This window comes from Monodon monoceros, unplaced genomic scaffold (assembly GCF_005190385.1).
Source record: "Monodon monoceros isolate NGI ecotype Baffin Bay Population unplaced genomic scaffold, NGI_Narwhal_1 Super_Scaffold_4, whole genome shotgun sequence".
Classification (NCBI taxonomy): domain Eukaryota; kingdom Metazoa; phylum Chordata; class Mammalia; order Artiodactyla; family Monodontidae; genus Monodon; species Monodon monoceros.
In genome coordinates, this window is record NW_021703781.1 from 41,607,730 (window position 1) to 41,635,675 (window position 27,946).

A 27,946-nucleotide genomic window follows, 5' to 3' on the forward strand; every position below is an offset into this window, starting at 1 on the left:
CATCCTCTTCGCAACCTTTTTCTGGGGAAAGGGAATCCAGTCGGTCTTTTGACTCTTAAGCTTCATCAGTAAGTCTATATATTTTCACTAGTGAGCCCTAGCTCTTTCAAGTGTCTTTTATTGTAAGAGGGCTTTTTCTCAATTATATTGGCAGTAAATCTGGCTTTAAAAAGTAGAATTCTTGAATTTCAGATTCCAAACAACTATTAGTTTTGAATTAGTTATTAAAAAGTTAAATTGGAAGAGGGTTAATCATACATTGTTTATTATAAAATGGATGAAGTGCAACTACAATTATGTGAATTGATAGCAAGAGAAAAAAATTGTTTAAAAAAAGTGGCTTATGAGGAATCATTTATTTGGCTATAATTCTTTGCTTCTGAAATTAATCAGTAGATTTTGATTGTATTCTACAGGAAGAAGGGGAATGATAAATCACATTATATCAGACTCAGAATGGTAGAATTGGAAAATACTTTACAAATAGTTTACTGTAAAAATCATAAATTGTCAGCCCACAGATCAAACCAAGTCAGGTGATGCTTTAAAAAATAAATTTCGTTGGATGCCAAAATGTAAAAGATCATAGAATTTACATAAAAATTTGAATTTCCTTTTTCCATTTTAAAATCACTCTGGACTTGCATTATTGCATGCTGATTATCCTTATTAAATAGAGTATGTAGTGTCCAATTCCTTTCCACCCCTTTCCCCATTAATTTATTCCCAACCCATTTTATTTAACTTTCTTATCTTTTTATCCTCTCTAACATCTGATTTTATGGATCCTGATTTACACCAACTCCTTCATCTTATATTCAAGTTATATGTGACTCCAAAGGGAATATGTAATTTGCCCCATCATGTAACTTGTACTTTCCAGGGCATAAAACAAAAATAAAATGGGCCTTCCCTGGCAATAAAATAGAAAAGAGTTGAAATTTTGTAATCTAATGTTCATTATCATAAAGGTTGATTTAAATCTAGCCAGGAGAAAATTGCATTTTTTTTTTTTTTTTTGTGGTACGCAGGCCTCTCACTGTTGTGGCCTCTTCCGTTGTGGAGCACAGGCTCCAGACGCGCAGGCTCAGCGGCCATGGCTCACGGGCCCATCCACTCAGTAGCATGTGGCATCTTCCCGGACCGGGGCACGAACCCGTGTCCCCTGCATCGGCAGGCAGACTCTCAACCACTACACCACCAGGGAAGCCCAGAAAATTGCATTTTTATAGTATGTTTTGATTCTGGTAGAAAGAAGTATGTTGGAACAATTAAGACAAAGGTTAATGAGATATTTTGTCTAGAAGTCAATCTGTTTTAAACATTTACTAACAAATAGAAGTTTAAATGTTTTTTAGTGGTGGGTGTAGGATTTGAATTCCTTCTTAAACTATGTCAGTTGCTTTTTCCAGTATTAATCATTTTCATCCTGATTGTACAAAAATATGCATAAAATATTTTATTTTTAAAGTTTGAAATGAAAGATGGCATTTTTATAATGTTAAAGCTGAAGGCATATTAGCTGCAGACTTTATATTTCTATAGTTTATAAGGATCAAGAGTTCATTATGAAATAATTATGGAAAGTATAAAATTTAGCTCTTATCTCACATAGTAACAAGATAGGTGAGTAAACAATTTAAACAGCTTCTGTTTCCACAAAAAGAAATTCAGTATATGAAAATCATCACAGAATATGACTAACATGTTTTCTTATATCACACTTAAGTTGTATGAAATTTGATCTGTCGTTAACAATTCATTGCTCTAATATCCAAGCCATGTGTATTAGTTGTCTATTGCACCATAATAATACTACTGCAAATGTAATGAGTTCAAACAACACACTTATTATCTTGAAGTTTCTGTAGGCCAGGAAATTGTTGGCTGTGTCCTCTGTTTCATAGTCTCACACAGGTTTTAGTCAAGATGTTGGCCAGGGCAAGAATCTCACTTGAGGCTTGACTAGAGAAGGGTCTACCTCCAAGCTCATGTGGTTGTTGCTAGGATTCAGTTCCATGTGGGATGTTTTACTGAGGGCCTTAGTTGCTTGCTGATTGTTGGTCAGAACTCACAATTCCACATCTCCACTCACTTCATTAAATGCAGCAAGGGAAGTAGTCAGAGTCCGCTAGCAAGAAGTTACAAGTTATAATCTAATATAACATAGTCACTGAAGTGACATCCCATCTTGTTTGCTGTATTCTGTCCATTAGAAACAAGTCACAGTCTGCCCCTCCTACAAGAGGAGATACACAAGGGTAGGAATACCAAGGTGAGGATCCTGCTGTGTTTCCGTAACTCTTTAATTTTAACCCTTTCCAGGTTTAATGATTTCACGATCACCAAGGTCAACCACTAGCCAATGTTGCAAACAACAATTAGTCTTAATGTCTGTTTATAATCTAAAATATCATAGAAAAAGATATCTATTCATAATCCATCAAAACTAACCTTAGTGTCACTTTTCTAAGTGCCTTCCTTTTTGTGGTAGTCTACTGTCATTTTCGGTTCAAAATTACCAAAGGCATCCTTATTTCACTAAACTGACACTGTGACGATGCCTAGGTAAATTGCTTATAAAATATAATTGTGTTACCTCAGATATCTTTCTTTAGAAGTCTACTTAGGTAAATGTATCCTTTTCTTATCTAAATATTTTTTTATTCTTTGGGACTCTTTTGATTGCAAGTGATTGAAATACTAGATAAAGGAGAATTTATTGTTTTAGTAACTGAAATGATGAGTTTACCTAGCTTCAAGTATAAAAGCATTTAGATTACTAGTCAGAGTGTACAGGATGTATTTTCAACCTTTAGTTATTTCATTTGTGTTGCTTTATTATCAGAAAGAACCCCCTCATAGGGAGAAACATTAATATTCTAGTCAAAAACAACAAAAGAAGTTTTTTTTTTTTGGTTACAGTAACATTCTTGGACAAGACTTTCATTGGGTTTGCATGAAACATTTACCACACATGAACATACAGCAAAGCAAAATAAAGTGCCCTCATTGGCCAGAGCTGGGTAGTGTGTCTATCAATATACCTGGGGGATTGGGTCAGTTCTACCCAAACCATTTAGACTAACAATGAAGGAGGTATGGTTATCCAAAGCAATATCTGGATGCTATTAACAAAAGAAGGCAGAAAATATGCAGAGAAGTAAAATTAAACAAATAAATAAATAGATAAATACTTTATAATTTTCATTAAAAAATTATACAGGTTAGCTCTTACTCTTTATCAAGAAATAGTTATTGACCATTCACTGGAGATATGGACCACCATTAGGTGCTATAACATCTGTCTGTAAGATAGATCATTTTACATTTAGGTAATTTTAGTCTATCAAGTATATGGAGTACAGTGGCAAAGAACATAGCATTTTGGACAAGATGTTTAAGAAGGATTGTATGTAATTAATTTTTCAGACTGTATTTGTAGCTCAGAATTTGTTATAAAAGGCTTCATGTAAGCACAATATAATTGTGTAATGTAATCTAGATTAGAAGAACTGAGAAGATGGAGATAAAAATGAAGGGTAATATTAAGAGAGTAAGTATTACAAGATAAAAGGCCATGTGAAAGAGTGTCAGTAGGATTTATCTTATCAGTTTGAGGAAAGAGGCTAAAGCTTATAGAAATCAGATGGGTTAGATAGATTGGACTTTAAAAAGATTCAGAGATGTTAAAACTTTATATTTAAGAATTTTCTAAATCTGTTGGAGTTGGATGATATAAGTATGTGAATTGTAAGAGTGAGATTGTTTGCATTAGTTTATGAAGGTAAAGTTATAATAGCCTAGTCACAGTGACCAATATTGTAAAATAAAATGGATATTTTGAGAACGAGATACTGTGTTGTTGAAAATATATTTTTAAAATTAAACAAGTATCATGCAAACTATTATATATAAGATGGATAAACAAGGTCCTACTGTATAGCACAGGGAACTATATTCAATATCTGTGATAAACCATAATGGAAAAGAATATGAAAAAGACTATATATGTATAACTGAGTTACTTTGCTGTACAGCAGAAATTAACATAACATTGTAAATCAACTATAATTCAATAAAAATTTAAAAATAAATAGATAAATAAAATTAAGGGTCATAGTACTGGGGGAATAATATGGTTACAGTTAAGTAAAATAAGTGAATTCAAAAGAAATATTAATTTTGTGATGCCATCCATTCAAATACGTTTAGTACAGTTAAAGTTTAAAGTAGAGCAGGGTAAGGACTAGACTAGAAAGAGATATCTGGAGGCCATTTGCTTAAATATGCTAATATTACCAACATAAAAGCAATATTTTTCTTTAGCAACTTGAGATAGCAAACTGTATCTACCTATTGCATTCTGTCCAGAAGTTGAGACAAGTAAAATGAATTTTATACAATTTTTGGCAGATAATAAAGTAGTAATATACAGGTGACAAGACATTCTTAACAAAGAACATTTGCATAATTTTGAACATAGTTAGGGCTGGAGTCTGAATGTGTTACTTTGTTGAAAAGTTCAAAAAATAGTATTATTCAAATAAACACACACGCACAAAACTAACATATTCTATTATTAAATTCAAAACTCCATCATGACAAAATGGACAAGGAAAATAAATTATCTTCTCTAAACCTGCAGACCGCCTCCAGTAAGTGAACTTGCAACCAGAGGGACTATGGTTGGTGTAATTTCTGCTGCAGCCATCAATCAGAGTATTGTGTACTCCATTGTTGCAGGAAATGAAGAGGGTGAGTATATGTTTAGTCTGTGTTTTCATCATAAAACAATAAACTTAGATTTGGAATAAATTTCAGACTTAATTACTCTTTACCCTATTTTTCTAGTAAGATGTGTCTGACTTAAATGTAACTATGTGCTGAATCTGATTAAAAATCCAGTTATATTGACAAATGCTATTTATTTCCCTTAGGGAATACTCAATATCCAATTCTGAAAGTGTTCCCCTCCCCCTGAATTAGGGATATTTTAATAACGTGTTCAAAATTAATGCATACTTTGAGCTTTTGGTCATAATCATAGCCTGCAGTAGTCTCTTGCCACTGTTTTGTGCCATCCACAGCCCTTACCCCATGTCATACATTAACTAATCCTGAAGAAATTTTAGGAACAGAAATAACTGTGAATGCCCAAAGAGCCACATCCATGATAAAAAGCCTTTTGTATGAGTCCTCAAACTGTCAAATCAAACATAATCAACAGTTATAAGTAAATAAATAATTTGAGTTTTGTCTACCATCACTTTTCACTGAGAATGGAATGGTTTGCTAACCTGTGGGAATAAGTTCATAACTCAGTTTTTCAATTTGCATATTGATTCTTTGTTTCACCTATGACCCACAGGTTAGTTGTCCTTTGGTTTTCCCTTTTTATGAGTTAAATGGTCTGGCATGTTGTAGGTGGTAAAAAAACAAACAAACTAAAAACCCAGTTAATATACATTTAAAAAACACATGCATATTCAATATTAAACGAATGAATGTTAATGTTGTAAAGCAGTTTGCAAGGAAATTATAAAAGCTGTTTTCAAGCATTTCAGTGACCAACCATTACTGGAAATTACTGCCCCTGAAGCAAGTGCTCAATGTAGTACTTTTCTTATTGTCTTTGTTTCTCCTGTGCTGTTATGCCTCCTCTCCAGATATTACTGACTTTCCTTTTTCCTTGAACTTATAACATCTGACTGAAGCTAAGATTTCTGAATATGTTCTTATAATTTTTTCTGTAATTCTATCTGTTCTCTTCCTTGAAGTTAGCAAAGTGGCTCTACTTATTACCCACACTCCACCACAATGTTTCTTTTTACATTCAATTTATTTGCTTATCAATTTATTCAGCTAATATTTATTGAGCATCTATCATGTACACAGTACCTTCTAGCTACTTAGGATAGAGCAGTGAACAAAATAGACAGATCCTTGCCCTCATAGAATTTATCAATCCAATAAGAGGAGATAGTAACAATTATTAAACAATTATTAAGCTAATAAACATATAGTGTTTAGGTAGTGATAAATGCTGTGGAGAAAACCAAAGTGAGGAAAAGACAGAGAGAGTGAAAGAGGTGGGGTATTACAAAGGTTGCCAGTGTGCCCTGCCCTTCACTCAAATATATATGACCAAATTTATTTTAATAAATAGACTTCAGGGGCTTCCCTCGTGGTGCAGTGGTTGAGAGTACGCCTGCCGATGCAGGGGACACGGGTTCGTGCCCCGGTCCGGGAGGATCCCGCATGCCGCGGAGCGGCTGGGCCCGTGAGCCGTGGCCGCTGAGCCTGCGCGTCCGGAGCCTGTGCTCGGCAACGGGAGAGGCCACAACAGTGAGAGGCCCGCGTACCGCAGTAAATAAATAAATAAATAAATAGACTTCAGGGCAAAATATTTTAAGATATTTAGAATAATAAATAATATTTTCTGAATAATCAACATATGAAATTATGTTTGTTCTGTTTGTTCCCTCTCACATTCTTAGCAAAACACTAAATCTGCAGGATAATAAGATGCATTAAATCATAAAAAGTATAATAATCCAATAAGGTCATAAAATAATTGCTTAAACAAAATTAAATGGATTTCTTTAAAACAAACTTTCTAGAAGCATTTAGTATGGCAGAAGATTATGTGTATCTACGGTGAGGGAAATAGTATATGCATTGTTTCAGATTTAATTGACCATAGAAACATCAATTTCCAGGAGGATCTCAAAAAAACTTGAATTTCAAAACATGCATTTAGGGAAACACTGATGTTGATAATTTCAGGAACTGGAACAGAGTTTCCAAAGCCAGCATTTTGTAACTCTTATTATATGTGTTTTAAAAATCACAGTGCTTTTTAAAGAGAATTATTTTCCCTTATAGTGTGAAGAGAGTAACCAAGGAATTGCGTTTTAATTCTAGATAAGTTTGGAATTAATAACATCACGGGTGTAATCTATGTGAATGGCCCTCTGGATTATGAGACAAGGACAAGCTATGTACTTCGAGTCCAAGCTGATTCCCTGGAAGTAGTCCTCGCCAACCTACGTGTTCCTTCAAAAAGTAAGTTGTATTACTTAAGGATTTTACAAGAATTTTATGGTGTTTTTACTTATTTTCTAATGAAATACATACATCTAAATAAAATCCTCAGTGGAGAACGCAGAAAGATCATTAACACTCAAAGATGACTGCCCATTCATTTTAAGATCTGATATATGACAATGCAGAGAATGACTTCATACTTCTTAAATGTCAAGGTAATAACACAATGTTTTCAAATTTTGTGCACAGTCTTACTGGAATGCCATCATTATTGGTGTATGTTGCATAGAAAACCTTATTCTTAATTACACTGGGTAGTTATGGCTAACCCCTTGGAATGTATATTGTTAAGGGGCACATGATTACCATACATTTACTGAATTGTGTGGCTTCTGGTACTTTGTATTTTCTTAGAGCAGAGGTAAATGCATCTTAAAAAGAGTGACTAACATTTATCATAATGTTAGCATTATACTTAATTCACACCCATTTCTAGGAAATGAGATTTATTATCCCCATTTTACAAAGACAAGAAAAGGTTAAGTGATTTTTCAAAAAAATGTTACTGTCAGTAAATGAAAAGTGGGAGATTTAAGCTATCTTTTGACTCCAAAATCTTTCTTCAACATTTTGGTGTAGTGTAGTTTACCCATACAGTGAACCAAGTAAAAGCCAATTTGTGAAGGGGGCCAGCATAGATTCTTAGAGATGTTACTGGTAATGGGATAAACACTGTTCTTTTCCATCCATTGAGATAACACTCCTTTGCACATTAAGCAGTCCATCTTTTTGTAGCTTAACATTGTCATATATCAGCTGTTACAATGAATGGGAAATTTTTTAAAACCTAGAAAACCCAGGCAAACCTGATTTAATTTAACTACTAGCAGAATAGAGGCCCAGAGAAAGTATAAATAACAAAACAGGGTATGAAACATTTATATTTTACTCCGGGCCCATTTCTGGACATACTCTCACAGCACTCCGTCAATCAGCATCTTTAAAACAGGAAAGAGGGAAAAAGAAGAGATCCTGAGAGCCAGAGCAAGAGTACCCATATGAATGCCAGAGAGAGAGAGAGAGCACCCCAGCAGGCTAAGAGAAGAGTAAGCAAGGTGGGAGTGAGACGCAAAAGATGTGCTACAGAGTTTTCTGTATCAGTTCAGCAATTGATGATCATAAAAATAAATCACTTCTGTTCATGTATTTCAAATCTCACTTACGGATCTAAGGTAGAGGCCTGCACAGTTGTTTGTAAAAGCACAACCAAATCATTGGAAAAATCAGATTATATACAGTGTGTCTTTGGAATTACAGGAATTAAATTGTCTTCAGTGATTATGCATCACTTACATAATTGTTTAAAAATAGCAGACCAGGGGGCTTCCCTGGTGGTGCAGTGGTTGAGAGTCCACCTGCCGATGCAGGGGACACTGGTTCGTGCCCCAGTCTGGGAAGATCCCACATGCGGCGGAGCGACTGGGCCTGTGAGCCATGGCCGCTGGGCCTGCGCATCCGGAGCCTGTGCTCCGCAACGGGAGAGGCCACAATAGTGAGAGGCCTGCGTACCGCAAAAAAAAAAAAAATAGCAGACCAGTTATTTGAGTTTTTAAAATCTTTAAACTGCAAGCAATTACATTTTTATAAAATATAGAGGACGCTTACAATTTACAATTCAATTGTAAATTAAATTGACTAAACCAGGAGTTGAAAGGTTAGAGTAGTTCTAAATTACATAATGTAAACTACCTTATTGCAAATAAAAATAAATGTAAAAGTTAATTGAAAACCATTTGTCATCTTTCTTTGAAACAAACGGAAGTTAGAATTAGAAAAAAATTTTGCCAAATATTTAAGTTGTAGACCCTAGCATTTTTCAAGAAATAGCTCTGATTTCTAGGCATAAAGACATATTGATGTTTCATATGTGAGTATAGTAAACTAATTCTCACTGTAATTTAAATGTAAATCTGAGGCTAATAAAAGTTTAGCTAATACACCCATGTATACTTACATGTGCCCTAGTATGCATGCACAGTGAGACCAGTTAGCAAATTCATGAATTATCCTCTCAGAAATGTGTGAAGCCGAAAAGCTAAATGTTAGTTTGTTTAATGCCTAATGCTTTGACTATTTGTTATTATCAGGTTGGCCAAAAAGTTCGTTTGGGTTTTTCCATAAGATCGTACGGAAAAACCTGAACGAACTTTTTGGCCAACCCAATAACATTTCATGACTGACTTTTTTTTTTTTTAAACATCTTTATTGGAGTATAATTGCTTTACAATGGTGTGTTAGTTTCTGCTTTATAACAAACTGAATCAGCTCTACATATACATATATCCCCGTATCTCCTCCCTCTTGCATCTCCCTCCCACCCTCCCCATCCCACCCCTCTAGGTAGTCACAAAGCAACGAGCTGATCTCCCTGTGCTATGCAGCTGCTTCCCACTAGCTAGCTAGTTTACATTTGGTAGTGTATATATGTCCATGCCACTCTCTCACTTGGTCCCAGCTTACCCTTCCCACTCCCTGTGTCCTCAAGTCCATTCTCTGTGTCTGTGTCATGACTAACCTTTGCTTCTTGAGTCTGAAGTACAAACCCATGTAGTATTTCTAATACAGTTTCACTTATTAATGACTGTTAATGGCCTATGATCAAACCCTACCATTAGCTATGCAAATAATAAGACCATTATGTAAATTGAGGTTAATTGTTTAAAGTTTCATTCCTTCTTCAGAATTAGCTACCCTATGATCTTTAGCTCTATCACATATCATATGAATAAAGGTAATAAACAGAATAAATTTAATTCATTAAAGAAGGATTTTATTATAATTTCTTTACCAAGAATTTATTAATGAAATAATTTTCAAAGTAAGTTTTACAACTATGCTGTAAGTGAATTTAATATTTAAAGCAAATTAATAATTAAAATAGAAAAAAATTACAGCACATTTCCAAAATTTGATATTAGCAGTGTTTAAGACATTTTAATCTTTTAGCAGGGAACATTTCAAACGTAAATAAAATTACAGACTATTATAATGAACCTCTATGTATCAACTACCCAACTTCATTGAGTCCTGGGAAATCTTTCATTTAGTCTCACTCCATTATTTTGAAACAACACAGAGACATAATATTTCATCTGTAAGTATTTCAGTATGTATCTCTTAAAGATAAAGACTCTTAAAACTTAATCAGAATACCATTATTACTCTCCCCAAACTAACAAAAATTCCTCAGTATCAACAGATATCCATTCGATACTTGTACTAAAAATTTATTCACATTTGAATCCAAATAAGTTCATATACTGCAGTTGGCTGACAGCTCTTTAAGTCTCTTTTAATCTGTAGGCTTCACCATTGTCACTCCTTTTTATCCATCTTGTTATTTATTTGTTTGAGAAATCAGATCTCTGAAACCTGGATTTCGACAACTGTATCTTCAGTGGGTCACTTCATATTTTTCTCTGTCTTCTTTATTTCCTATAAATTGTCATTAGAGCCGGAGTCTTGATTAGATCCAGTTTTTTGTTGTTGTTTTTTAAGAAATAAATCATAGGTGAAACTCACTACTTCTTTAAGGAGGTACACCAAGTCTCTTTGGCTCTCTCCTCCTGTGATAATAGCAGCCACTGTTAATCATTTCCCAACTATTAATTCCTTCCTTTTATTTCTTCTATATGTATTAGCCAAAATATTTCTATAAAAACTCTCTCAATATCAAATATTTGATTACTCTGAGGTCCAACCCCTATAGGAAAGGCAGAAGAAAAGGTTTCTGTTCTTTTGCTCACTGTTCTCTTTTTACTTTGTGGCTTTGACCATGATCTTTTTCTATCTTTCATGTTTCTCTTTCTACCTTCTATCTTTTTAATCTTTCAGGGTAGTTTCAGGAATGCTTTTCCAATTCACAGCTGTAGAATACCTGTTTCAGTTATTTTCATAATGTGTTAAAAATTATTCTTCAGCTTTTAGAAATCTGCTTGCTTTCCTCTGCACTCCCATTTTACTTGGAGACGTTTTCTTTGCTTTTCCCCTATTGTGCCTGTCCTGCTCAATTTATATTCTGCTCTCACTGTTTTTTCCTTTCTCCTTAGTGTGGAGTTTTGTCCTGCTACTGCGTTCATATTAACTTAGTATCTTCTTCATTTAGTGTGTGCTGGTAACTTTGAGGTTCACCAGCTCTCAGGGCCACCAGAAACCCTTAGCCCTCTCTGAACTCCCTTAAAAGCAGTAGTTATCACACTTGCAGTTAGTACAGAGATCTGGTTTATGTCATTTGTTTTCCTCAGAAGTTCATACTCTGTGATCTGGAGGCTAGCTTGTTGCCTTATTTAGTTTTAGATATTATCTGTAGGTTTTTGGTTTGATGCTAGGATATTATCCTACTTAAAACTTGATAGTGGGGAGGAGACATAAAAGCAGGAGAATACCCACAAGAATAACTACATGGGTTAATAATTTAACCAATAAAGTTCTATGGATGTTGGTACAAGATAAAAAAATAAACTTCTGGGTCAGATGCAAGGACCCTATTACTCCCTATAAAAGTATAAGCAGGAGTATCAGCTTAGCAATCAGCATAGCAATGCAGCTCCCTGAACTCCAAACCTCATAGGCAGTGTAGGGCCTTAAGACCTGCACATGAGTGGATTGCACCACAGGAGAGAACTTAGAGGGTCTGCCGCTTTTATAGCAAGTGATAGCAAGTCTTTGTCAAAAGGGAGGCATTCCTGCAAGACATTGTCTTGCTTTTTAGAATTGCCAATTGCATGGTATATTTTCTCCCAATATTTTGCTATCCAAATCTCTGTCTTTTAGTAATGAGGAAGATTCAGGAAGATTCAAATATTACATTGTCACCTTAGTCGTCTTCCTCAAATCCCTAAACACATTATCTTAATCCAAGGATATTTGAAATATTTGTTGAATCAGGGGAATTTTTTTCACAGTCAATGAATTTAAGATAATAGGAACTATATAGCCCTCTCAGGTCCTTGCACTGTGCTGTTAGCGAGTTTAGGATTAAATTTTCCCTCAAGTGCTTTAGATTTTTCACCCAGGGCTTCTAGATATATTTTTTCCCTCTCTTAACTACTAACTTTTATCTTTTAAGCTTCATTAATCTTCTTTGGAAGTAGTGGGTAATATAATAAATATATGATCAAATGAATGAACAAATGATGAATAAAATAATCCAAATTAACAGAAAACATTTGTTAAACAGCAAATTCAGCCAACCTTGGACAGTATAGTACTGTAGTATTTACTATTACAAAATAACTATTATGAAAAATAAGTGGACCCGTGCAGTTCCAACCCATGTTGTTCAGAGGTCAACTGTAATTGAAAAGCACTTCCAAAATAAAGTTGCAGCAGGAGAGAACACCAATACTGAAAGTGCCCTGTTGACAAAGTCTGTTTTAAACACAGGTCTGGCCCAAAAGTGTTCAGCCGTTTCACAGTAATGATTAAGTCGAAACTTTCCTGCCTACCTTACCAATCTTTCCTCCTCAATCTCTAATACCAGACGATGGCAACCTGAGTGTTAAACAAACAGCTGCTAGTAAATAGGTGAAGAGGTAATTAATAAAGAAAAAAGAAATCTCTTACAATCTCTTCTTCAAAGACAGGATACTTTCCAGGAGCACATCTTAGCTGGAAAGGAAGAAAAAGTTTTACCTTTAAATGAGATTTGAAGTATTGATTAATATATTGAACTAGGGAATCTTTTTTAAAAAAACAATATGATCATAGTACTTTCTATTAACTAAATCTGTTTATTTTTTTAAATTATGGAATATCTTGAGGTTTTATTCAACAGCAGAAAAAAGATTGCCTCAGATCAGCAGGATGAAAGGGAGAGCAGAAAAGAAAAAACAGGCTTTTATAATTAAATTCCATATGCCCATATTAAGCTCACCATTTCAGTGTGGCTGGAGAGCAGAATGTAGTTGAAACATTTTTTTTTCTTTCAGTTTTATTGAGATAAAATTGACATATAGCACTGTAATAAATTCTCTATCTCCCCTGAACAACTCAGTCTCTCCTGGGTCTTCAGGATGAAAGTTATTGGCCCCAAAGAGATTTCAAGGAGCCTATGTCCTTGAGAAATTCCTCAGAAACTTATATCAATATTTCTGCCACAAAGTCATCACCATTTTTTATCTTATATAAAACAAAAGCAATAATACATAATGTGCAATTTTATTAGAGCTCAGTTTGATATATGGAATTTCACAATTGAAGTGCAATTTTTCTTTTACAGTAAAATTATCTTCAAGTGTGGAAGAAAAAACATAGCTTTGTATAAATATATCATTGTGTTTTGATGCAATAACTAGCCTTTCAATAAGGAATAAATGACAGGACAATTAAGATAAACCTTAAACTGGTATTAAAACAACTCAAATGATATTGATTTCACTTTATGGTTTTGCTTTAGGGTACAAGCTTGTAATACATCTCATTTCCCTGGCTTTTCTGGCTCCAAACAGAAGGTCTGTGACAAATAATGTTAATGACTCTTTACTCATGATTGACTGACTTACAAAAGCATTCCTGATATAATTTAGGTAACAACACTGCAGCATGTTACATGTTATTTTTTCAGTCCTAAAATCCCAGGTATATTCAAGGCCTTATATTTGTACTATAAATATATGACCACAGTTTTTTAGAACCTATATTCATACTTTATTACTTTAAAACTTGAGGACTACTATATGAAAACTAATGCCATAGATCCTTTATGGTATTTTTGTCTCAAACACTCTAAGTATTTTATATAAATACACAGTTGAGACAACTACATTTTTAAAGAAAAAAAATCTATCTGTCCAAGAAGACAATTTAGTTGTGTGAAAAGCTTTGCTTGGAAATGTGATTTTAAAATGGTTATAGAATTTTATTAATACATTTCTGAAGCTAAGTGCATTGAGGCAAAGTTCTTCCATTGATCCCAGAAGTGGTTTGTTGAATTGATGACAGAGATGTGCAGTTAACCTTTCTAAATTACATTGTAGATTATAATATGTATTTCTTCACATGTGCTATGCAGAAAAAATCATGTTTCATGAGGAAAACATTTTATATTGCTTTTACTGGCAATTAAAATTAAAATATTTAATAGTCCAAGAGTGCATAAAATGGTTCTCCTTAACTTACATCTAAGATTAAGTGCCAGGACTTAAAAGACAGGAGGTATAATTTTCTTTATTCATGAGAACATCTGTTTAATTATTACAGTTAATTAACTATATATTTATTTTGCCTTTTTAGTCTGAATTTCAATTGGGATTGGTCTGAATTTAAAATGGGAGACTATTCACTCATTCACAAATATTTTTACTTTATATTCTATTTCTGGGAGCAGCAGTCATGTGATTAATAATGAAGTCCCAAAAGTATGCAATAGAAACTCCATGCCTTTTGTTTCAAAAATATCCACGATTTCAATAGCGGCAAACTAAGCCATATTAAATGCATATGAAACTGTGCACAGAAGTGAAATCTGTTAAGTCATATGTATTATAGAAATATCAATGTTTTCAGAAATGGAAAGCTTGAGCCACTATCTATACAACATAAACATAAAGTTCATTTTAGTCATTAAAAATATGGGAAATAACAGAACATTATGAATCGACTGTGTTTCAATAAAAATTTAAAATATGGGAAAAATTATCAGGATTTGCTGCTAAATACATTATCTTCATTTTGTTTATGAGCACAGTTATTGGCCCTCTACACTCTGTTGTTATATAATCAAGGTCAGGTCTTCTCTACAGGTTAAGATAGCACAAGTCTTTTTAATATTTTGCTAAATATTTAGATAGCTGTTAGATTATTTTATTTATTTTTATCTCATAAAAAATGAAAACCTTCTTTCTTTTGGTGACATGTTCTATTTTGCCAAGTTTAACAAGAAGCCGAACTTACTGGTTGATTATTTTGAGAAAAAAAAAAGCTTCCCGTCGATTAACTAGACAAAAGTAAATTTCAGCATTATGTTTAAATAATAGAAAGAAATATGGGGGAGAGTGTCAACATAGGAAGATTTTATAAATAGGTTGAACCTTCAGAAGTTTTCACTGTCTCAACCTCAGTGGGGTTCTCAATCCTGCTTGGCCTTTCCTAGGTCAAGCTAAACCAGATACAGTGACCTCGTTATTTGTTAATCTGGCAAAAGAGGAGAGTTAATGACCCTCCAGGGCCATCTGACCTTGTCTCTCTGAGACACTGGCAGAAGAAAAGAGCAAAAGACTGAGTTTGAGGGAGGCCATTTATTTAGTGAGTGAGAGAAAGGAATAGCCATAAGAGGCCATGGAGAAAAGGAGTAAAATTTGTGTAATGATGATCGGTTAGTCAAATGAAAGAAGGCATTTCAAGAAAGGTAGAAAATGGCAAAAACTGCAAACGTTACAGATATTCAAGGAAATTTATGACTAATAAAAATATGTTGGATGACACTTACTTGGGATACACAGTGACTATAGCTAATGCCAAATAAATAGAGAAGACCTGCATGTGGATGGAAAGGAAACTATAGATCAAGGATTTCTTGGTTAAGTCTACACAATAGACACAATTTAAAAATTTAGTGTATTCTTATTAATATTTATATTTTATGAGGCATGCATTTCAGTTTAATTTACATACTATATAAATGTAAAAGCAGAAACAGAATTTTATGTTTCAGACATAAGAAACATAAATTTAGCCTGTCATTCTTTTTAACCATTATTCAAAACAAGTCTAGTAGTCAGTTCTTCTCCTGAAGGGAATTCATTTTTTTTATTCCCAGGAACTTTTATAAGTTCAATTAATCAGTCTTATTCCTGTTTTTCTCCCTCTTGGTATCTTGTACCTAATTAGTTCCCTATGTAATATCTTAAAAATAATTACAGACAAACAATTTAAGGGAAATCATTATTTTAAATGCTATCACTTTCAATTTTGAAAGTCTGTTCCTAGTTATTAATTTACGGTATATTCTTGCCATCAAGATTTCCTGATAGAGATTGCTATGTTTATATTTTATTAAAATGCGCAAGGCAGATACTCTATCCAGTCCAATAGCTCAATTTCATTTATGGAAGATTTCTACTAGATGATATTCTATAAATGTTAAGATATACATGAGATTAAAAGAGGTAAATGGCAATTCTGTAAAAAAATATTTATTAAGAAAAGTATTGTAATTCAGAAGATTTACCAATGAAACATCTCAAGATTAAAAAATAACCTTAATAGAACAGCAGAGAAAAAGGCAGATAACTAAAACTCTGATATAATAAATTGTTTAAGATTCCTGAATTTGGTATCAGGCAGGCCTGGGTTCCAGATGCATCTTTGATTTTTACTAACCTTTCTAAGCTTTAGAATCTTCAAGATTATATCAAGATAAATATGTCTATTCCTCTTAGGGTGTTTGAGAATTTTAAGCAAAATGATGCCTGCAAAGCATTTACCTTATTAGAGCGCTGTAGACATCCAATAAAAAAAGCTATAATAATTATTATTATTGTTTTGTTATTATTACTAGCTGTGATATGTTTGAGTGACACTTAAAAATATAGCAATCACATACTAAAAGTGCTTCATTTATTCCTGTAGATTATTGTATACAAAGGAGTCCACATGTTTCTAAGCTCTTTGTGTAAACAATGGTTGTAGGCTGTGACATTTTAGAAACACAGTCATGACATCTTTTGGAGTCTTTAGATTTGAGTACCATTATCTTGATTGACAGCCAGATAATGTAAGTACAAAAATAGACAACATTTTCCCCAAAAAGAATGGTCAAAATAATGTAATCATCCATGACAACATAGGGGAAAATATGCTAAAATATAATACTTAAGTTTTGCAACACTAAACAGAAAATTTGCAGTTTATAATGTCTTTTGGTACCTTGGGATGGAAAATCCAAACTTTTTCTGTAGGTAGGGAGATATGGTCCCCATTCTCTGATGTGGACTAAGTTGGTCTTTCCACCTGTACTTGGAACAGTTATTTGGTTGGAAGCAACAGGAACCACCTCTGACTGATTTATACTAAAAGAACTTCTCAGTAGAATACTCTGTGACTTGTACAATCAAAGCAAAAGCTTAATAAGATCTAAGAAAGGACAAGAAAAGAGAGAAGCTTCAGCAATCTTAGTCAGAAACTCAAAACACTGCTTTTGGGGGCAGTATCTTTAAGACAGCTGGGATCATGGACCTTGAAGCTCAAAGATCTGAGGGGGAGAATCTAATTAGCCTGGGTTGAGACATGTACACCTGGCCAAGTGTGGAGTGCAGAGCACTGTGATTGACAGTTCCACTAAGCACATGGAGTATGGAAGTACAGTAACCCAAGGGGAAAAAGATGGAATTCAATGTTCAAAATAAGGGAGGAAGTGATGTTGGGCAGACAAATCAAGGAAATTCTACTTAACTTTTCAAAAATCAATTTAGGGCCCAAATGTGGTTGAATGAAATGCTAAGCTGGGCACTGTGGGGACAGGTGTAGAGGAGTGGCATATTACTTGAAGTTTATAGTGCTAGATTTCATGTTCTGTCATAATGAAAATTTATTTTCAATTTTTACTATGACTGATGCTTAAAAATTTTAAGTATCTGGTTACTTGGATTTTTGAAGATTCACAGATTTATGTTGCAGCAAAAAATTATTTTTTTCTTATCAGATGTTTTGGAGAAGATTAAATATAACACTTGAATTTAGTGTCATATTGCAAGAACTATGAATCTCTACTTGACACATTTTTATTAACTACTTTCTAAGGACTAAATTTAGCCTGTTCATTGTACTAAATTGCTGTAGTTAAATTGCTTCATCTTGTATCACCTCTACAATTTCTGCAAAAATCTAATTATTAAATATGTTTTGTACCAGATGACTAATGAACTAAGCAAAGATATACAGATAAAGAATAATTAGATTGTGTATTGCAAGGTCACTTTTCTCTTTAATCATTCCTTTTCGTCACAACTAAATTACATAATGCCTGGGGAAATACCTTCTTACAGATGAGCAAGCAAACAAGTAAGCAAATTCATTTGATTTTAGGGGGAAAAATATAGGCTTAACTAGCATCATGCAGGGCTTGTTTATGCTGAAAAAGTAGAGTCACATGGTGTCTCTCCAGACTTTTTAGATACAAGAGATGACATTATAGAAAATGCATAGAAAGGAACCAATGAAGTTTATTTCAATTTTTTTTTCATTTTTGTGTATATGATGCATTAGGTTCCAAGCTTCTAATCATGGCTTGGTCTTTCTGGTGACCAGTGTCCATCCAGGAGCCCGCCAAGAGCCACCTCATTAGAACCAACAGACATTCCTATCACTCATCACTCAGGAAATTACAAGGGTCTTAGGAGCTGTGTGTCAGGAACCAAGGTCAAAGACTAAATGTTAGAACAAAAGATTCTCCTAGTACCTCTACTTACAGCTTTAGGAGCTCTGTGTCAAGAACCAGGCACAGATATATATATATAAAATAAGAATATATACATAATACTATTATATATATATAATAGTATTATATATATAATAGCATTATATATATAGTGTACTATTATATACACTTTTACATAGTTTGCTCACTATGCAAATGTTTTGAAAATAGCATGTATGCCAAAACACTTCTTAATTTTTATGGACAACAACTCTAATGCTTTACATTTTTATGGTGATGATAGGCACATATCTGTTCATTATAACATTTAATCACCAAAATAATTCTATCATTTTTCAACAGATTATAGATAAAGAAGCAGGCCTTTGTCCTTGTCCAAAATCAGTCCCAAAGTACTCAAGTATGTGCAAAAAAATTTTCTCATTTTGAATCCATGGTGTTTCTACTTTGCCTCAAGCTCTTATGAAGTAGGGATGTAGGATATTTTCAGTGAGGGATATATAGAAAGACTTCATTGAGCAGTTTTAATCTAAACAGGATTATCTACATAGTCTTTCAACCATTTTCCTGGTACAACTGAGAAGTTGGCTTGATTGCCCTGGCTCCATTCTATCACTCTATATTCTCAGCCTCCAGGGCACTTATTAAAATTTAGAAAACTTTAGAAATCCCCTAGTAAAATGTCAGTTTCTTGTGGTTTTAGTCATAGAAATATATCTAAAAACCTAATACCTAAATATAAATTAAAATTTTATGCTAGTTGACACAAACTGTCCTGCCCCACTCCCCACAAATCACAAACTTTAGAGAGACTTAAGGATTATGTTGGATTTTTTAAATTACCCAAACTGAAGGAAGGCCTTAAAGTGAAATGGTTAAGAATATGTATTGTCAGAGTTTGGGTGAGAATCTTCTGCCTTTTCCTAGTTGTGTAATCTTAGACACGTCACTTAATCTCTCCAATCTCTGTTTTCTTCATCGATAAAATGTGGATAATCAATAACACTGTGTTTTTATGGGGATAAATTAAAATAATACACAGAAAGCATTTAGCTCACTCAATTATTAAGTAATTGGTATTATCATTGTATTAGTCTGCTTGGGATGCCATAAGGAAATACCATAGACTACGTGGTTTAAGCAAAAGAAATTTTTTTTCTCACAGTTCTAGAGGCTAGAAGTTCAAGATCACGGTGTATCAGGGTTGGTTTCTGGTGATACCTCTCTTCCTGGATGGTAGATGACCGCCTTCTCACAGTATCCTCACAGAGGCAGTTGGGTAGAGATAGAGAAACAGAGACAGGGACAGAGACAGAGAGAGACAGGGAGAGAAAGTATTAGCTTTCTGATGTCTCTTCTTAGATGGACACTAGTCCTTTTGGATCAGGGCCCCACACTTACAACCCCATTTAACCTGAATTACTTCCATAATGGTCCTGTCTCAAATTAGGGGCTAGAGCCTCAACATATGACTGTGGGGGAGACACAATTCAGCCCATAACAACCATTAGTGACCAGAGTCAGTAATGTTGTTTGTACATAAAAGAAAACTACAAAAACTCCAGTGTTTGCAATATCACAGAATTTTGCTTTTCCTAAATTTGTCATCTGTGAGCACCCTAAAACTTTTCTGTCTTCTCTGCATTTTATGTTTTAAAAAATAATCTTGTCTTCTCCAAGAGATGCCCATGTCCTAACCCTTGGAGTTTATTGAATATGTCACCTTTCATGGCCAAAGGACTTCCCATGTGTGACTAAATTAAGGATTTGAGATGCTGTAGTTATCTTGGGTTATCTAAGTGGCCCCAATGTAATTATGAAAGTCCTTATAAGTGAAATAAGATAGGGCAGTCAGTGTCAGAGTGATGCAGAAGGAGAAGGACTCAGTCAGCCATTGCTAGCTTTGAAGGTGGAAGGGAACTATGAACCAAGGAATGCAGGCAGGCGAATTCTAGAAGCTAGAAAAGGCAACAAAACAGATACACCCCTAGAGCCTCCAGAAACGAATGTAGACCTGCACACATCTTCATTTTAGCCCAGTGATACCCCTCTGCCCTACAGAACTCTAAGATAACACATTTATATTGCTTAAGCCAGTAATTTACAGAATCAATAGGAAACCAATATGATGCTCATATTTTCTTTGCATTAAAGAGAAGAATCTTCTACCTGTACTGCTATTAAATACTTTAACATATTATTCAAAATACTATTTTTTTCTCTTCCTTCAGCAATGCTGTAGGCATTTATAAATGATTCAAGTCATTACTCATTACTCAGACTGATAACCAGATATAGAAGGGGTGACTGCAATAGTCTGCCCTTTGAAATAGAATTATCTCTTTATTCAGAAACATTTTATTTGGTTTCTACTGTTTGCTTGCCTGTATTCTAGAAAACGGTGGGAACTGATCTCTGGTCTCTAATGGACAGTTATCTTGTTTTTATTACAAATCTTACTTTTATTATGAAGAGAGACCTGAGGGTGAATTTTAGCCATGTCTGGATATAAAGTCTGGCTCTTCCTTATAATAGTGACTTAATTTCTTTGTCTTAATATCTTTATCTGAAAAGCAGAAATGACAATCTACTTTATGGATCATTTAAAAGGTTTTAAAGAGATACTGTAAACAAAAAAGCCAATACAAGGACTGTTACAGAGAAACTATTCAAAAAAGAGCAATGCATCTTCCTTTCCTTCTGTCAAAATATGGTAAACCAGAGTTTGCTTATTAATTTCTTCTTGATGGATTCTTTTCTACCTTTTTGGACAAAGCTCCTTTATAGTCTCAAGAAAGAAGAACGTAATGTTTCTCTCTGTTGTGTGTTTGTGTGTGGGAGGGGGTGTCTGTGTGTTTAGGGACAGGTATGACAATTCAAGACTGCCTATGTGACATTAGTCTCTAGAGTCAGTGTACATTTTCAAGTGCTTAGTAAATTGCATTTTCAAGACACAATCTTTTTGTTTGTTGGCTTGGCTTTTTGTTTGTTTATTCATATAATTTACCAAATTTATCAATCATTGTTTATGTTTAAATAAAACAACTTTGGGCTTAAATATATACTTTTGTTTATGACTGTGTGTCAAAAATACAAAGTTCATTTTTTGTTCCATTCAAACATAATTATTTTCTCTCAGCTATGATTCTGAATTTTAGGATAAAATGATTCTTTCTAGGCTTGTAATGTCCACAGAATATTTTTACATCAAATACTGTATAGTGTGTGTCTTCCTCAAAGACTGTTGACTTTTTAAAATAAGTTCTTCATAAATTTGTAGTCCTGTCATGTAAATAAAAGTATGGATAGTTAATATGGTACTTTTACTGTCTTCCAACAGTATTTCATACTATTTAAATTCTTCTATTTGCAGTAAAAATATATGTATTTTTCCACTACATTATTTGATATTCCATATATAATATCCCACATGAAACAAATTTATAATTCAATGCTAGAAATTATTATTTTTTTAAATTTCATGGTATTAATATTCTTCCTCATTCAGATAAAATAATAATAATAATAATAATACTTTCTCTCTCCTACCTCGAGAGGCAGGAAGCTCTGAGACATATTTGAAATAGTGATGCCATCATGTACTGTATTTAGTGCTTTACATTTATTCATTCATTTTACCGTGTTGTTGTTGAGAAACTAACTCAGAAAGGGTAAGTAACCTGTGTAAGGTCACACCATGTACATGGAGTATTACTGGCATTTGACCCAGGCTCTGGCTCCATAGCTTGTGCTTAAATTTGTTTATTTCCCAGTTTACAACTACAGCAGTTTTATTGGTCCTTATGACTCCTGTATTAAACTGTTTTTGTGGAAAGAGATGGAGTTTAATAGATACAAATGAATTAAAATAGTGTTTGTTTATTCTGAATGGAAACATACTGAGCTAAAAGTCATCATCATTCCTGTTGCAAATGCCTCTAAATGCATCAACGTGGTCTCAGCATTAGCACAAAATGCTAGCAATGCCAGTGAAAAGAAATAATGTTGCATTCTTAGCTTCTGTTTTGTTGGTTACTGTTTACAGGGAAACTTAGTTTATTAAATTTTCCTAATGGGAAAAATACGTTAATAGAGACACAAAGCCAAACTTTAATTAATATTTAGAATATTACTCCCCTGATTATCTCCTCATCACTATAGTTGTAAAATTGTCAATGTCGTCATTTTCTTCACTAAAAGGCTTAGCTAAAAATCAAGTGTATATTAAAAAAAAAAATCAAGTGTATATTATAGTAATCTGAGTGTAAGTTTTGAAGCCAGTAGTTACATGCAGTTATTTCTTTAATTCAGTTATTAACCTTTCAGCCAACACATATACAAAAATGTATGTTTTAGATACAAGCAATTAAAATCATGCAAAAACTAATTAAATCAACATCAAAGCTAAATTAGAAAACTACTAAAATGAACCTCAAAATATTGTCTCTCTTGCTGCCTAACTACTTAAAATAAGCATTGTATATAAATATGACTAAGTACAATTCCTGCAGAGCAAAAAGCTGAGAGATAAGAAACAGTGACTTTTCTCATTCTGACATACTTACTTAATAACTTACTTTTCAAAAGATCATGTAAATATATTGTATTCCTAATTCCATCTAATGAACACACTATAACACATTTCTTCTATACTTTTTTTTCAAACTCTATTTTCTTAGTGAATAACTGTCTATAAACCCTTTAGTAAAATCAGATTACATGCTTATCTCAGATGATCCTTTTGTTCTTAAACATTCCTTTATCTATAGAAATAGTCATTTATCTGGCATATAAACTAAGGCAGAGGAACAGAGAGGAAGTTAACAATAGTGTAAGAACCATGAATCTTCAGGGTAATTCCAGACAGCCCATGGAATTATGAATGGTTTTAGATTTAGTATTTTCCTAATATTAAACTTTAAAAAAAGTCTGTTATCTTTAAGAGAGAGATGCTTACTCTTAACCACAACATGCGCTTGCTGGGCACTATGATTTTTTAAGGGCTTAAATATGTATCATCTCATTTCATTTATGGGGATAAAATACAGTGATTCATTCTATTTAAGCGAATATCAGGTAGGGGAGTGGTAGCAATTTTAGTCTAATTCAACATTTATTAAACACCGACTGTGTAGAAGTCATGGTGCTTCTAAAATTTAGTTTGCCAGTAAAGTACATAAAAAAATAGTATTAAAGGAAAAATAGCATAAAAGATATGTGTGTGTGTGTATGCACTTTAAAGAGGATCTAACTTTGATCTCTTGGCACCAGCAAAGTAAAAAATATGTAACTCTGGTATTCCATGCATTTTTTGAAAGTTCTGTGCAATAGAACCACATTATGATACAATTCAAAAAAAAAAAATCTATGTAATGTGTTAGACCACAAAGAACATTTAACAATAAGAAAAACACCATCCTTGGCTTCAGGGTTTTACAGTCTAATCTAGTGTATGTTTTCTATCAGACTAAGCTCCTGTATTCCCAAGTATTACAGTCAATATTTCTTTGATGTTTATATGCTAGTAATAATTACAGATATGGTTGGAGTTCACAGCATACGGATTGAGGGAATGTCAGGAACAGATGCCAATGGGCAGTGACAGGGGTGGAGGTGAATGGGATTGAACCCCTGACTTTAAAGAATGCAGTGAAGATGGCGATGACCAATGTTTGATCAAATAATTGCAGCCCATTTTAATTGAGTCCCATATCAAAGGCATGTGCACGTAAATGGGCTCAGGAGAGGGCATTGTTATATATTTACACACACTTTCCATTTTATCTTTATTTCTCTAGCCAATCTCTCTCTCTCTCTCTCTCATTTTAACTAGGGTTTTTCAGCCTCATCACTATTGACATTTTGGGCTTGATAATTTTTTGTCATAGGGGCTTGTCCTGTTCATCACTGGATGTTTCTCAGCATCTCTGGCCTCTACCAGCTAAATTCCAGTAGCACTCCCCCCACTGTCCCACCCTCTGTAGTTATTACTACCAGAAATGTCTCTGGATAGGCAAAATCAATCATGGTCTAGAACCATTGCTTTAACTCCTTGGAACATTATTCAGAAAGTATTTTATGAGAACCTGATGCAATGTAGGCAATAGGTTGGTCATGTGGATAGAAGAAACAGATTCATCTTGAGAATAATAAGGGTTCCCTAAGAAGAGAAAAATAACTGTACAGAATTAATTATTAAAAGTAAAGGAAAGGGAAAAATATCCAAACCAAATTTCGTTTTGAAAAACATAGAGTCAAGTTAAAGTTAATGGTATTTTGACTGTCAGTTACTCTTCTGAACACTTCACCTTGTTTAGGATGTCTAACATAGAACAGAAGATCTACTCAATGAGTTTTATATCCTGACTTGTATTTCCTTTTCTGAGCTTTACTTCTTAATAGTTCTATTTTCTCTTTCTTTAAACTAGTAAGTACCAGGAACGTAGCTCACATTTCCTTGCCTCAAGGGTCACTTCTGGAACTTCCTGACTCAATCCAAAAGTACTGCCCAAAGAGAAGTTTCTCTCATACAGAACTGGAGAAAAAGAATGTTAGTGAAGGAAGGGAAATGAGGCGCTGGGCCCCAAAGTGCATAGAAGGATACAACGTCTTTTAACCAAAACACTTGCCAAGCAGTCTTTCATCCAGTTTATAATTTCCTTCATCCCCGGTGGTTCTCCTTGGAAGCCTGTCATTGTCTCACCCAACCATAAGGAAGACTGCAAGAGGGTATTAGGTCATCAGGCACTTGTGTTGTCCTTCTCACAGTATTCTCTTATCCATTTTATCAACACCACTTTCCTTTCTCCCCCACCCACCCTGCATCTTTCTTGTTCTATGCTTCATAACTACCTTAAAAAAATGATATAATATGGAGGGAAAAAAAGATTCTTCAAATACTCAAGGAGGTAAATAGTATATTCCCTTAAACGAATTTAAATGAGAGTTGCTTCCAAGTTTCTGCCTTAGAAATAATCAAAACCCAAATTAGGTGAAAGATCGTGATACAGTCCTTAGTCCTTACACACACCTAGTGAAAGTGTATGAGCCTCAGAAATCTATGGTGTCATGGACATTGTATGTTAATGAATCAGAAAATCTAAGTGAATGCTATTCTAGTGATTAAACTATAGGGGTACTTTAATTATTTTTGGACTGGCCAACATTTATTTTATGTTCCTTAATTAGATGCATCACAATTTCCACCCTCCTGCTTTATTCAAGTATAATTGACAAACTGTATATATTTAAGTTGTACAATGTGGTGTTTTGATATACATATATACTGTGAAATGATTGCCACAAGTTAGTTTTCACATCCATCAGCTCACATTTGTGTCCTGTTGTGTGTGTGTGTATATGTGTGTTTGGTGAGAACATTTTAAATCTATTCTCTTAGCAGATTTAAGTACATAGTACAGTATTATTAACTGTCATCACCATGCTGTGCTTTAGATCCTCAGTTTTAGTTTGACTTATTTTTTTAAAAAGATTATCAAATTAGCTCCTTTGATTCCAGAAATTTAAAATTGCTACTAAGATGAACATGGGTTTCATTTTGGATGAACTCTGTTGGTGGCTGACCAGGGTGCAATTTGAAGCCCTGGTACTGTAGGATAGAGAAGCATAGTCTATCATTAACCTTACTTCCCTGCTGGTACGCTTCTTTGTTGACCTAGTAAGTTTTTCTTTTTGATTCTAGCTTCTCCAGTTCAGGAATGGTGGGAAAGAGGCCAATAGGGGAGAAACTAAATGAATAGCAGTAGGACAGGTGTAAAACCTTGTGGTTAACTCTCTTGTCTCACTGACCTTTCCCAAGTTAAGCAAAAAGGAGCCTTTTTCTAAATTCTTACTAGGACAATGAAGATTATTCATTCATTTAATCGACACATATATTATATACCCATGATCCACCCGCTGTGCCAGTAGGTTGGTGTTAATTAGTTATAGCTGAGGATACAATAAAGTAATAACATCTGGGTTTGCCTGATAGTTTGTAGATCAATTGCTGTATATTTGATCCTACTTGAAATGCATGAGAAAAGTTTACTTAGATAATACATCAAAATATTTATGTAATTTGAATCTACTTTTTGCAAAATGTTTACCAGTTATTCCTCATTTTATCTGGTTTGTAAGTTATTTTCATTTATCAGATTCTTTGTAAAGGGTCATTCCTGTACTAGTAAAAAGTGCTACATTTTTCCTTAAGAGTGCGATGATTGAGGGAGTGAGATTTTAACATGTGATGAAATGTATTCTTTATAGTATATTTAATGTGGTTTAAATTATAAAACCCAGTATTTATAAGTCATACAATAATCATCTCTCCAGCTACATATTTTCCAATGAATGCAAGATAGCCTCTAATGCACGACAAAATTTGTTTTCCCTTTGTGGAAATAAGCACCTCACCCAAATATTGTTTACTTCTAATCTTAATATATATATATATGTGTATATATATATATATATATATATATACACACACATATATGCATATATATATATAATACTACATGTTAAGCTAAGATAATATCATTGCTAGTTCTGTACTTAAGAATAAAAATATTTTTAAATTTATGGCAGACTATTCTTTCATAAGGTGTTTTATATATTTATGTCACTTTGGTGTAATTTGTAATGTGTGTGAAGTATTTGTAAATATGAAAGGTTGAATTGTTTTATTAAAATTAGCAAAACACAGTAGTGTCTATTAAATCAAGTAAGATGAATTAACAAGACATTATAACTAAAAGAAATAGCAGCAACTTAACATTATGTTGCCAGAAACATCATTATCAATGTCCTCATTGGGTATGGGGTACTAAGCATGCCAATTAGGAATGACTTTCTGATTTAAGTTTCTTCCACTGTTCAAGTACAATAATTATTTACTCCAGTCCATCTTTTTCTAATTAATGACCATCAATAAAAAATATATTATTTCTTTTCCTCCAGGCAATAGAGCTAAAGTGTATATTGAGATTCAGGATGAAAATGATCATCCCCCAGTGTTTCAGAAAAAACTCTACATTGGAGGTGTATCTGAAGATGCAAGAATGTTTGCTTCTGTGCTCAGAGTTAAGGTATGAGAACATTTATTAAGATACAGAACTAAAAAGTCAAAGAGATCATATTTTGTAGATGAACTATAACCATGTAATTTATATTAACTGAGTACATTTTCATAGTTTAAACAAAAGTCTGAAACAGATAAATGAGTTTAATTAGTCAAACTAAATACAGATTAATTATGAGGTGAATGCTAAGCAACTTTTTGTGATTTATTTTTACTATAAAAATAGGAACAAATTATTTATGATGTTTTACATTGAATAAGATATCAAAATGTCTGTTTTCCTAGTATATTTGTATGCCTTTAATATTCAGGATTAATTTACAATAACTCCAAAGAGTCTCAAAATGGAGTTTCTTGTAGCAAATATAAAATTACTA

The 27,946-nt window shown here is 33.5% G+C and overlaps 1 protein-coding gene across 1 annotated transcript in view; it reads left to right on the top strand.

Moving 5' to 3' along the window:
• Positions 1–27,946, top strand: part of PCDH15 (protocadherin related 15) — a 1,088,571-nt gene that overhangs the window by 981,419 nt on the left and 79,206 nt on the right. Inside the window, exons 26-28 of the mRNA XM_029245143.1 lie at positions 4,649–4,758; positions 6,928–7,068; positions 27,449–27,576. Of these exons, the coding sequence (XP_029100976.1) occupies positions 4,649–4,758; positions 6,928–7,068; positions 27,449–27,576 (379 nt within the window). The remainder of the gene's footprint in view (positions 1–4,648; positions 4,759–6,927; positions 7,069–27,448; positions 27,577–27,946) is intronic.